This window comes from Borostomias antarcticus (genome assembly GCF_949987555.1).
Source record: "Borostomias antarcticus genome assembly, chromosome: 25".
NCBI lineage: Eukaryota > Metazoa > Chordata > Actinopteri > Stomiiformes > Stomiidae > Borostomias > Borostomias antarcticus.
This window is the reverse complement of record NC_140258.1, coordinates 7638798-7651271: the sequence shown is the minus strand read 5'-3', so window position 1 is coordinate 7651271 and position 12474 is coordinate 7638798. Positions and strand designations below refer to the sequence as shown.

Genomic DNA, 12474 nt, shown 5'->3' with positions numbered 1-12474 from the left:
AAACATATTAGTATAAACTATGTATATATAGCCTACCAGCATACTGACGTTATATGTTCTAATATCTTGAACTCAGGGAGAATGGCAGACACATATAGTACAACGTTCTGGGAGATATTCCATTTGCCAGTTTACTGAAACCAACTTTCATTTATTACATGACTGAGAAGCACATTTCACGCTGGCACTTCGGAGCGCTGCTGCTTGCACGACTCGCCCATTAGATTTGATCAAGGTAATTAAATCTAGCTTACACTTCCTGGTTTCTCCAAAATCGCCTAGCCTACCTTTAAATAACATAGCTTTTAGTTACACATGATCTCAAATCAGAGCACTACTGGGGGGGGGGGGGGTTACCTAGAAATTACCCTGAGTATTTGAGCTGCTCCAATAAGTTGAAAGAACTCTATTAGACATAGACACAAGTCTTTGCCATTATCAATCATTACCCTAGTAAGACAATCCAGTGAGGATTAGTGAGAACGCTGTCCATTGGTCCATCATCCTTTCTATCCATTTCCTCAGTGAAGGAGCACTTATCTTTCTATCCAGTGTATGTCACGGTTTATGTTTCACAGTTCTGCCTCTTCCATGCCACCAAATGTCTCTGGCCGTGGCTGATCCACATCTCCCGAGTACTGAACACCCGGCCACAGAACCAGCAGTTATACCTAACAGGAGGACCCGAGCAGCGAGAAACCACGTCCACCACTTTGTACTTTTTCCCGCTCGTCTTTTTCAGCTTCAATTTCAAGACAAACCTCTCTTTCACCAAATTCCCGGGCCAGCCGGGTTGTTGAGAAGCGCCGTGAGGCTTTGTCGGTTCGCTTCCCCCGACCGTCTCGCCGTCTATGGCTGAGAGAGCGTTCAAGGTTGTTTGTGACAACACTACCTTCTGGACATCTCCTTTGTACCTGTGGACTACGTCCATGATGTTGGTCACCTCAGGAATGTCTGCGTCCGGGTGATTCAGCACCACCACAGGTTGGTCTCCGTCTGGACACTTGACCAGTTGAGTAGGGGTGGCGGGCAGTAGCTTCAGGGTCCTCTCCACATGTTTGGGGGCTGGCTCCCAACGGCACACAGACACTCGGCGAGCCTCCTGGACCATGGCTGGGCTGGAGGGGTTGTCGGCTTTAGATAGGGGATCGGGGCAGTTATCCGAAGATGCCTCTCTCCGCTTCTTCCCTGTGACCTTGTGCTCATTTTGTTGTTGGGTAGAAACATGAGTGATGTGGCGTGGATCCCTCGACAAATTTGTCATACCTATCAAAAAGTAAAACAAATAAAATTTAGTCTGTAAAATATCTGTTAAAATCATTTGCTCTTATAGCTGCCCTTTTCAATTGAAAACACCCAGAGGAACAGTACATACATTACTTTCCATATAAATATATAAAATCACGGTTATCTTACCCTGTGGTAGTGAGAGAAACTGGAGCATGGGGGTGACCGGCATCGTGACAACCTGAGCCTGTGTTGTTCCCTCCATGTTGGAGTAGGCTCCATCCTTCTCAACCTGGTAAACTTCCCTCATGTTCTCAGGACTGAAACTAGTGTTTTGGAGCGGTATGTTCTCAAAAGGAGACTGTGAGTCACTGTTTATTAAGGCGCCTGGAGGGAAATCTGAATTTGTCAGGCCTTTATCTTCAGTCGAACTCAAGTTGCCGGTGCAACGTTCAGATGTAGTGTCGTCAACCTCGGTCTCCATGGAAAACAGTGCCTCCTCTGTTTCGTCATGTGTCTCCTGCTCTGATGAGACAACCAAACGCCCCTTGCCATCTGCCATTTTGAAATTCATGACATTTGTAGTGCAAGCGGGAGGAGCTGAAGTCTTATTTTGGGCCATTAGGCCACTGACTATTGAACTAAGATGCCCGAGATTTGGAATGGGGCCTTCTTTTGGTTTTGATTGGGATGAAGGTGTGGTAGCTTTTGGGACATTTTGCTGGTCAGTCTTAGTTGCTTTGGTCCATTTCTTTACACCATTTTCCTCTGACAGTGCTCTTTGTAGAAAAAGCTGTGTCTCCTCCAAAGTCCTCTGAGGGTGCGGCAGACTTTGGTAATCTTCCAAGAAACCCCCTCCTATCAGAGGGAAAGGACATTGTGAAGTCCACTGCCTTTCCTTTACTGGGTCCTTCTTCAAAAATAGTTTCAGTCCTGGTGATGGTTTTTTCACTATCTTAGGCCTGAACGCTTTTCTCCTTTTTTTGTTCTTCGAACAAGGCCGTGTCTCAAGGGGGGATTTTTCCTCGTTCTCACTCCTCTCCTTCCTCAACTTCAACTCAATAAAGCCCCCTTCATCTTCACAGTGATTGGCATGTTGAGATACCTCACACTGTCTCGCTTGTTGTCCGTGGTCTTCTTGAACAGACCTCATTCTCTGGTTCTCGCCATTTTCCTGACTCTGGTTGCATCCCGCAAACTCATTTTGGAGTGAAGTCGTAGCAATGTTATTTCCCAACAAGAGAGACCCTGGATGGCTGGTGGGTTGAGTCTGAGGAGAAATGTTCAAATTTGACTGGCACATTTGTGTATCAGCTGCGCAATGAGAGTCCTCAGGGCATGTTTCAGATGATATTGTGAGAGATGGCTTTCCTGGTGGCATAACCTTGGAGACCATATTCCTTCTGCCTTCCACCATTTTGAGCCCTATGGCCTCCGCAGAACCATTCTGAGGTACTGAAATCTTGTTTTTCACCGTGAGGACAGTGAGATTGTTACCAGTGTTTGGCAGTACAGGGTTAGTTGTTGTACCGCTTTCTAACACTGAAAAATGAGCGATGTCCTGGGGTACGTTTGACAAGACACTCTGGAGAGCTTTGGTCCAACTCTCACCACCCGTTTCTGCCGCCACAGACCTCTCTAACAAATGTTGGGCCTCTTCCAAAGCTTTCTCTGAGCCTGATAGATTGCAGTACCTTTCTAAGAATTCTCTGCCTGGCACAGATAGACAGTCTTGTGACATCCAGTGCATTTCCTTCGCCATGCTCCCCCTCCATCTCAGCCTGGGAGAAGAGTCGTCCAGTTTGTGACGGATCACCTTCACTCTTCGCTTGGCTATGTGACACCTCTCGTCACCATGGACAGTGACCATGTGCTTTGCAATAATATCTTTTAGAGGTGCTTCATAGTCACAGAGCGGACAACAGAAGGGAAGCTGTGTTGCCTTGGGGATGGGCTCTCTGTGGGATTGCACATCAGTACAACCTGAATGGCTGCCCTTGTCACACAGGATCAAGCCATGTAGATGCATGTGTTCCACAAATGCTCCCACATCACTTACAGAGAACTTGCACCTCTCACATGAGTAAAAACCATTCACTCTGTGGTGCACATCCAAATGAGCTGTTAGCTCCAAAAGAGTCCGCTTGACATTGTCATTACATATTATGCAGCTGGCAAAAGTGTCCTTGTGGCCTAGAATGTGAACTTGAAGACAGGAGACTTTGTGGGTATTAAACGTGCACATGTCACAAGAAAAAAATGGTGTACTTCCTCTGTGTTTCTCTTGGAAGTGTCTCAGCAAGTCATTTGGACTGAATTCCCTCTTATCTTTGCATTCAGAGCATCTGAAACTGAGTATATCTCCGGGGACGTTCACCACATGTCGACTCTGTTGTGTTTTCACGGGGCGAGTCTGTTCCGTGCGCTGCTCTTGGTTCGCTATCATCTTCTTTGACCCGTGCTTATCTCCACTTTGCATAGCTGGGGGCTGAACGGCAGCCTTCCTGAGACGAAGTCGGTTGTCCCAGTTTCTATCGTTCTTGTCCCCAACTATTTTGTTTTCTTCAGTGAAGTAACCAGTTTCATTATCTGTGGAATCCATGGCAATTCAGGCGTCTGTAACAGTGAGAGGAGGTTGGTTTAATAGCTGTAACAATAGCATTATTTTAACAGCTAACAATAGGAACATACATTTCCCTTGAAGTCCCATGCCATTTCAGCAATTCCACCTGTTGCTGCTGGAACCAAGGGTCCAGTGGAGTCGGAGGCTGTCTTTATGTATTGCTTTTCTGGCCAAATTACAGGCCTATCAACCAATCAGCAATAAAATAATTAAAATAATTAACAAAGTCAAATATGTTAAGCCTATCAGTTTGTATTAACGTGGGAATCATTATAGACTTGGGGTTTAATGCAAGGTGACAGACTGGCAATTAAACTAACGGCGTTTGATCTGCCGTCTGTCGTTTGGGCGACCAACAAACAAAGTGGTAATTGCCTTCAACTTGTAACAAACACGTTATAATGGATATAATTGAAATGTAAAAAGTTTTGCATGAACAACGACAATTACATAACCAAAAAACAATCGAGGAGATCAGCGTTACCATTTAACTGCAGACTTGTAGACTAACCTACACCACTTAGTAATCGAATTAAATAACGTTTGCAAGCCCAGTAGCTGAGCTTGTGCGAGAAAAAACACACTAAAATGCATGACTCAAAATTGGAATTGAACCTCTGATATAGTATAATTCCCGTAGAGCTACCTAGTGTGCGTTATATACACCAAAAATGATATTTTAAAAATATATATATTTGCACTTTGCTTGGTTTTACCTTTCTTTGGTGAAGAGCTTGACAGCTCAGCGAGTGGCAGCCATGATAGTTTCATCCGGGGATTACTCACAGAAGAGCTGTAATTCAACAGAGTGCCAGAAGAGACTGACTCGTCCCATCACTTCATGATACCAGTCATCCACAAATTGAACATGATTGCATTAGTTGTAGGCCACCCATCATAGGCAAATAATTCCACCTCGTTATAGACATAAAAAAAACAACCACCAGATTGAATGAAATGATAATTGCTCTGCTGTAGCCTACACGTTAGCTCAATAAAGTGGAACTAGATTTCTCTTTACCTAATAGTGCTAGATGGTTATGGCCCGAATCAGTTGAGGAACAATAAGTATAGACTATACTAACATTTTAATTGTTATGAACTTGCAACCAACTTGCAATGAGCCGAATTTTAGATTCTCTAAAATTATTTTCCAACCCCAGCTTGCAGTTTTACTATTCTCAATGTGCCCTGGCTGTGGGTTGTGGCTAGATAGGGTAGGCTACAGGAACGGACTGTGTAGAAGGCTAGTTCCCATACGTGCAGAGACCGGTCAAACCCCTAACCCCAACCCTACACCTAACCCTAACCTTAACCCAACTCTATATTTAAGCCTAACCTTAACCCTAAACCTAACTTTAATCCTAACTTTAATTTAACCCTAAACGTAACCCCTAAATTGCCTCTGCGTTTAAGGGACCCAGCCTTTACCGTCCTTCTACACCGACCGTAGCTGTACCATGGAGGTATAAGCTGTACCCAAGCCCCAGCCCTGCTGTGACCACGCCCTGCTGTGACCACGTCCTGCTGGATCGCTGGACGTGATTGGATGAGTCTAGATTGTAAGGGGAGTTTCTATTGGCGGTGGAGTTCAGGCCGACTTTGTTGCAGGACGGACTTTCGTGTCCTCGTGTCTCATAACCTAAACAATGGATCTTTAATGCGAGTTTGACTTCAAGCTCTCTTTTGTAAAACCATTTCTTCAAGGAATTGCCTCCCTACGCATTTATGTGCCAAGTGGGTAAGTCTAAAGTTGTTTTGTTTCTTAACTTTTGATTCGAAGTTAAATCTCGTCTTGGGGTTCTCTGACACCCAATATGAGTCAGCCAGCCATCACTCGATTCGAGTTTCTTAGCTCACATTATGAGTAAGATAAGGGCAACATCGTCACAAATAATGTTAAAGTTACCAGTTTATTAATGCCTATAATTCAAGATAGCCAACCAGACAGTGTACAGAATATCAAACCTGTAACTAAACATCCCAAACTTTTAGATTGCTGTAGGTCGTTCACACATGTGTTGTCTCTCAAGGGATTCTGACTCGTACAATTAAATGGAGCTTGAGGGCCAATGGTGGAAAGGACAACTTGCTGGAGACATATACGAGGCTCTGCGCCGCAAAGTAAGTAGTATGTAACCGAATGAAACGTGGAGTAGCTGGTGAAACTCACTCCCCAAGGAGCGCTGACAGGCCATCCGATAGGGACGTACCTATTGGCGTAACTGTCAGCATGTTCGTCTCACAAGCGGGAGAGCTTGTCGAACGTGGGTTTGAATCCCGCCCAGGGCAAGCCGCTAACATGGGTTACATACATAGTGGTGGGCAAGTTATTGCATATCCTTTAAATTGAAAACAACAGCAAGCATTTGACCATTTCCATATTGATTTCAGGAGCTCAAGTTACCCCCATACAAATGCCAGTCCCCCCAGCTCGCCCTCAGGCGCTACTTTGCGGACCTCATAGCCATCGTGAGCAACCACTTCAGGCTGTGTCCAGCTGCCAGGCACCTGGCTGTCTACCTCCTGGACCTCTTCATGGATCGCTATGACATAACAGTGCAACAACTTCACATGGTGGCCCTCTCATGCCTGCTTCTGGCGAGTACGTTTGTTTTGCCAGTCTCTTGTATGGAGTGCAGGTTTTGCTATGTTCAACATCACAGATGTTTTGCTATGTTCACCATCACATGCCTGTATTTAGTCTGATGCGGCTCTCCCGACTCTGCAGGCAAATTTGAGGAGAGAGAGAACCGCGTGCCCAAGCTGGATTCACTGAACAGCCTGGGCTGCATGACCTCCATGAACCTGGTGCTGACCAAGGAGGGCCTGCTGCACATGGAGCTGCTCTTGCTGGAGACCTTCCAGTGGAACCTCTACCTGCCCACAGCTGCGCACTTCATTGAGTACTACCTGTCCATCGCTGTCCACGAGGGGGACCTCCATGACGGCTTGCCCATGGCCTGCCTGGACAAGACTGTGTTGTACATGGCCAAGTACACTGACTACTTTCTGGAGGTCTCCTTACAAGGCAAGCATGTCATGTGATCAATCGATACTTCAATGTTGTTGTTTTAGGATAGGATTGGGACAAGCATGGTCTTAGGACAACCTATGGCTTGAACTTAAAAGGCAACTGTAAAAGACACAACATGGATGTCTGTGGCGGCTGGCGGTGATCGGTACGGCTGTGTTTCCAGATCACGCGTTCCTGCGCTTTGCCCCGTCGCTGGTAGCTGCCGGGTGCGTAGCCGCCTCCCGCGTCATCCTCCATCTTTCCCCCCCGTGGCCCCAGCGGCTGCAGCGTCTCACCGCGTACAACTGGGAGAGTCTTTTCCCCTGTGTGGAGAAGCTGCTCATGTGAGTGCCTCTTCAGTAGGGTTTTATCCACGTACCAAGTCTTAACTACAGCCGTTCTACTGTGTGAATGAGTTTCAGTAAAGTGGAAGCAGTCGGTAATAACTTTTTAACTAGAGTAAACTGTGTTTTGCGTTGTCATTTTAGTGCCCACGACAGTGATGTAAAGGAGACCAACAAGCAGAAGTGCCCGCCATCCAGCCAGCAGCAGCAGCCCGGTCAGGCGGCACACCACGGTTCCGGTCAGACGACGGTCACAGCGGCTCAGTACGTCCACCGGCCCAGTCTCCAGTATCCCCAGCAGGCCCTCACACCGGCTCCCAACCCCGGCAATGGGCCCGCCTCCTACCTCAACCACTCAGCCGGCCTGCAGGGTCCTAACGCCCCACTGTCCTCGGACCATCTCTGCTGGTTTGGACGCCAAAGTTAACATTCCTAACAAGGCCTACCAAGTCGATATGTGCTACTGCTGCTACTGTGAGAGGAGACCAGTCTCCGGAATAAGAGACTTGACAGTTTGGGGAAGAAGAGGAAGGGAGACATTATGTGAGGTCTCTCTATATTGGCAGGATCATGTAAGAAGAGGCAGATGCATGTTTTTAATTTTACATGAGACAGAGTTCAGCACCATTCGGCTAAGATGAGGTGTGAGATGCACAATATGCAATAGGATTACTCTGCTAAACCATTCTGTTTCTGAGCTGCTTCAGGTATTATTTCTCCTTCTTTTTTAAACCAAGATAACTTGAGTTATTATTACGAAGTGTCTTTTGTATATAGGGTAGATTGATCACCAATAACCCTGCGGGTGTTACTGTTATTTAATAGTACAATAGACCAAAAGCAGATATATTTATTGATGCTACCTCTGAAGTGTTGAATGTATATTAAACCTCTATCATGTTCCTGTGATTGAGTACCAATGGGAATCTTGTAGGAGGAATTTATTTCAGCTTGTGGTGGGATACGGTGATTAAACGATGCACATCTCTGCAGTAATGGACCTCAACATTGAAGTGTTGCCAGTTCTTTTGGTCTTGAGCAGTGTTATTTGCAATGTTCATTTTGCGTTCTAGTTTGATATTTTGAACATTATTTTGCAGAACGAATGTCATGTTACCGTTTCTAAGCATGCAGAATGGCAGTGAGTGCTGTGCACTTCTAAGATTGTACTTTTAATTAAAATCCAACTTGTCAGTCATACTTCTGCTGCACTTTATTTCTTTTACAAATTAACATTGCTTACACACACCGATACTGTCAGCCAATTGTCTATAGCTCACATACTGTATTGAAAATATCCCTAGGGAAGAACTGTTTAAATCAATTGTTATGAAAGGCTGCGCAGGGCTCAAACGCTCGGCCCTTCTCATTCTCTTCAATCAGTGGAGTGATGTGAGAGATATGCAGTTGCACTTCAGCTAAAATCAGATTACATAGTGGTGTGTTTCAGTAATCCCCAGCATAGAAGACTCCGTGCTGGTGTTTGACCAACGTGGCGAGGAAGATCCAAACAGACAGGATGTGGTTGGCATATGGGTGGATGTAGATGCCCAGTGCAAACTCGGTCCCAGGGATTTCGGTGCTGTGGATCCGTGTGTTGTACACAGTCTTGATCACTGAGTCCATGTCCCGGTAGGCCAGATGGATAGGGAAGCCGGTCACCTGACAACAAGGAGGACAGTTTGAAGATTCCTGTCAATGATGACTACCATTTTGAGTTTGTGAGATTAGAATCCGGGCTGCCTTTCAAGGATGCCCTATCAGGGTTGATCAAATCTAGCATCTGCCACTGGAGAATAAGAAGGTTTAGTGTTTGTTGTTGTTTTAAAAAATATATTTTTAAGGCATTTCTGCTTTAATAGGATAGGACAGTGTAAGGATAGATAGGAAAGGTGGGAGAGAGAGAGAGAGGGGAAGACATGCAGCAAAGTGCGTGGGCTGGATTCGAACCCACGCTGCTGCAGTAAGGACTAGCCTTTACATGGTACGCACCCCAACACATTGAGCTACCCCCAACCCATTGAGCTACCAGGGCGCCCCAAGAGAGTTTAGTGTTAACAAGCTTTAATGGAGTTGTACCTTGTAGTCTTGCATGGTGTCCAGCATCTTGTCTATCTCCGTCTCTATGGTGGAGAAGGGGGCAGGGCTCTTCTCCAGATGAGGCAGGACCTGAGAGAGCATGGTTGAACAGCTGTGGCTCCAGCGTGTAGGGTGGGGGATCCTCCAGTCCATAATACAGTTCTTTAGTTTCAGCTCCATCCTGGGACAATGGGGTAAATTACACCATGTATTCCAGAGATAGATTAGATAGATAGATAACTGTTTTGTTGCACCCACAGATACACACAGCAATACAATATACAACTCAACACAAAGGCACAGTCAGCAAAAGGGGCAGTACAATAAAGCAGAAAAAAGTCTTAGAATACAGGTGTGCAGAAAGTACTTAAAGTACCCCCCAAAAATACAGAAATATACAATTATTGCTGCTGCGCAGTCGGTGCTAGGCATTTTGCAGTGGAAGAGGAAGAAGTAGAGGAAGAGGAGGAGACAAATGACAAATACATGAGGGTCTCTGTCTGGACCCTAATTATTTAAAGGAGTAGTAAAGGGAAAATGCATGTTTGGCCCTGTTTTAAGGTTACTTATGATCATATACAAATGTAAATACATATGGTTCAGATCAAAACGTTGACAAAACTAGCACTTTTGAGAAAGTCTGATAATTGCTCTACCACCGTTTTGGTCATACAATGGATGTGGGTGGGCACCTTGAAAAATCTTTCAAAAACATGTTAAACTCACAATTTAATGCTTTACCTTCTGTGTAGCTGACTGACCAGATCCATATTGTGTGGACGATATCTGATCTCTAGTGGCTGAAAATGTTACAGTTAGTCTTAAGCAGCTTCATCTTCATAAATAACTCATGCGGATATTTGAGGAATAACCACAGTAAGGCCAATGTGGGCTGCAGGCCATATTTATCTATTTGTGTTTCATTACATAAACCAGGTTTATACCACAGAGGATTCAGACTCCAGACTCCTGGGGAACAGGGGCCTCCACGTGGCAACATCTGTCACATCAAAATTCATGATCTGAGTCCTTTTAGTCAGTTGGGAATTGAACCACACCTGAAAGACATCACACAATCAGAACTCTCATGTAACTAAAACTTGCATAGACTCAGCAAAATCTCTGAATTGATGTACAGTATGGTCACTGTCAAAGTGGGATTGTAAATGAAGGTAGAGTATATCTCCATGAGAGCACATATAGAGTACATACGTTGTACTGTACGGTTTGTCCACATGAAAAAAAGCGGAGCAGTGGACTTTGTAACTGAGAGTTGTTGACTTTACCTCTTCTGTTCTGACTTAGCTCAAATAAACTATCAAACCTCACAGACTGCATATTGAAATGAATATTTCATTGAGATGTGGGGTCTAGTAGTAGGTGTCTGTCGCTCTTACGTTCTCTCCATTGACTAAGCAGTCCACTGACTGTAGTGGGCAGTGAACATCAGACCGGTAGTGTTTGCCATCTCTGGGATTCCATAAGAAATACCAAGCACCTTCCCTGGTAAGAACATATGTGGTATCCCCCTGAAGAAACAACAGTGGGGTTTTCTCATGTCAGGTATTCCATAATCACATACTATACAGTGTACAGTACTATGTAAGTCTGTTTGATCTGTGTGCTTCCAAATGCAGATATAAGGAGGGGTTCTTGCGCTGCGGTGTTCTGTATTGTATTAATACAGTACTGTATATGACCAGAGAAGCCAGCTGGCTTGGTTACCTCTGCGACAGATGTCCCCAGGACAAGCCAAGCCTTAGAGCGGAGATGGTCAAAGAAGTTGCACAGCACAACGGCCAGACTGACACTGTTTGCCATCACCAGCTCCAGGCATTGCTGCAGTATGGTGAAATGAGCAGGGAAAAGACTATGAGGACTATAGAAGATGAAACTCTGCGCACTCTGGAATGGTGCGTTTACCTCCGAGGTGAACCACATATCTCCGCCGTCCCCGACGTCAGAGGGGACGGCCAGGACAGGAATCAGCGACACGAAGGCTGCCACCCTCTCCTGAGATAAAGAACAGATAAGCACAAGCCCGAGCAACAAACATTTATTTTATAGTATTCCTTTAAGTGTGTCATTGGGCCACTTTTTGGCATATACTGTAGAACATGGGTTTAGCACAATGTGAGCCGTAAGGGTAGAGAAACAGTGGTGTGCTCGGGCCTTACTAAAACAGCGAGGGGTCCGTCTTCAGGGGTGACTTGTGAGACCTCCTGCGGAGGAGGGAGTGGCCTGAAGAACCTGGTGGCCAGGACCAGTCTCCCCTCGCTGTTCACCACCATGGTGACGATGCGCGTCCTCCTGCCGCCGCCCGACGCTTCGCACCGCCTCTCAAACTCGTGGGCGCGGTCCAGCAGATGCTCCGCCTCGTCGCTGGGAAACTGAGGATGGAAGCGGGAAGAGACGTGTAGGAGGCGTTTTGTGGAGAAAAGGCCGACTCGTTTAAAAAGTCAAATCTGATACTGACTCACCAGCCAGAATCGTTTCTGATTTTCATCCTGCGTGAGAGGAGAGTAGATGGTGAATTTCCATTAACATTGAACAGTGTGATCTCACATAGTTGCACCATCAGTGTACCTCTCAAGCACATTAGCGCTGTGTCAGGAAAGTACCGTACGTACGCTTGCGGCCTGCAGTAGACTTGCCTTGGGGCTCAGTTCTTCCCTGAGGGAGATGGGTGGATCCAGGGTGATGAAGACGTCCAGGTAGCTGTGGTCTCTGTCCAGACGGATATCCACGCCCCCACCATCTTTTACGAAACCCTCCTCCGTCCAGGTGTAGCCCAGCAACATCACAGGCTTACTGATGCTCAGTGTCTCAGAAACCTGTCCCACAATACAGGACCAGAATGGAATGTTGATATCCCATAGTGGATGGGGATGAGGCTCCATCATCTAGGGTGTGTGTGTGTGTGTGTGTGTGTGTGTGTGTGTGTGTGTGTGTGTGTGTGTGTGTGTGTGTGTGTGTGTTACCTCAGACTGCTGCAGCAAAGTTGTGAAGGGGATGGTCACTGAGCCCAGCCACTGTCTGCCAGAGAACAGCTTAGTGCCACAGCCCCTAAATGAGCTACTCTGAGGTTGGTGGGTACAGGACGGCCAGGAAGGTATAGAAAGAGAGAATAAGTGGGGATAGAGAGATAGAACGAGAAAGAGTGATAAACAGCTGATATTAGAATG

The 12474-nt window shown here is 46.0% G+C and overlaps 3 protein-coding genes across 3 annotated transcripts; 1 reads left to right on the top strand and 2 right to left on the bottom strand.

Annotated features, from left to right (window-relative positions):
- Window positions 1-565: 565 nt before the first annotated feature.
- Window positions 566-1564, bottom strand: LOC311325958 (zinc finger protein 518A-like; the record flags this gene model as incomplete). The annotated part of the gene is made up of 2 exons (XM_084458775.1): window positions 1417-1564; window positions 566-1266 (listed from the first exon to the last, which is right to left on the bottom strand). Exons 1-2 carry the CDS (start codon window positions 1535-1537, stop codon window positions 566-568), a joined length of 822 nt encoding a protein of 273 aa, XP_084314901.1. The 5' UTR covers window positions 1538-1564.
- Window positions 1565-1980: 416 nt separating this feature from the next.
- Window positions 1981-3829, bottom strand: LOC311325957 (zinc finger protein 518A-like; the record flags this gene model as incomplete). Its single annotated transcript, XM_084458774.1, has 2 exons — window positions 1981-2085; window positions 3044-3829. 2 exons carry the CDS (start codon window positions 3827-3829, stop codon window positions 1981-1983), a joined length of 891 nt encoding a protein of 296 aa, XP_084314900.1.
- Window positions 3830-5464: 1635 nt separating this feature from the next.
- Window positions 5465-8386, top strand: ccnj (cyclin J). The gene is given in 7 exon segments (XM_084458848.1): window positions 5465-5591; window positions 5884-5974; window positions 6245-6455; window positions 6582-6894; window positions 6957-7009; window positions 7012-7210; window positions 7355-8386. Coding segments are annotated over 6 exon segments (1128 nt in total). The 5' UTR covers window positions 5465-5591; window positions 5884-5905; the 3' UTR covers window positions 7638-8386.
- The last annotated feature ends 4088 nt before the right edge of the window (window positions 8387-12474 follow it).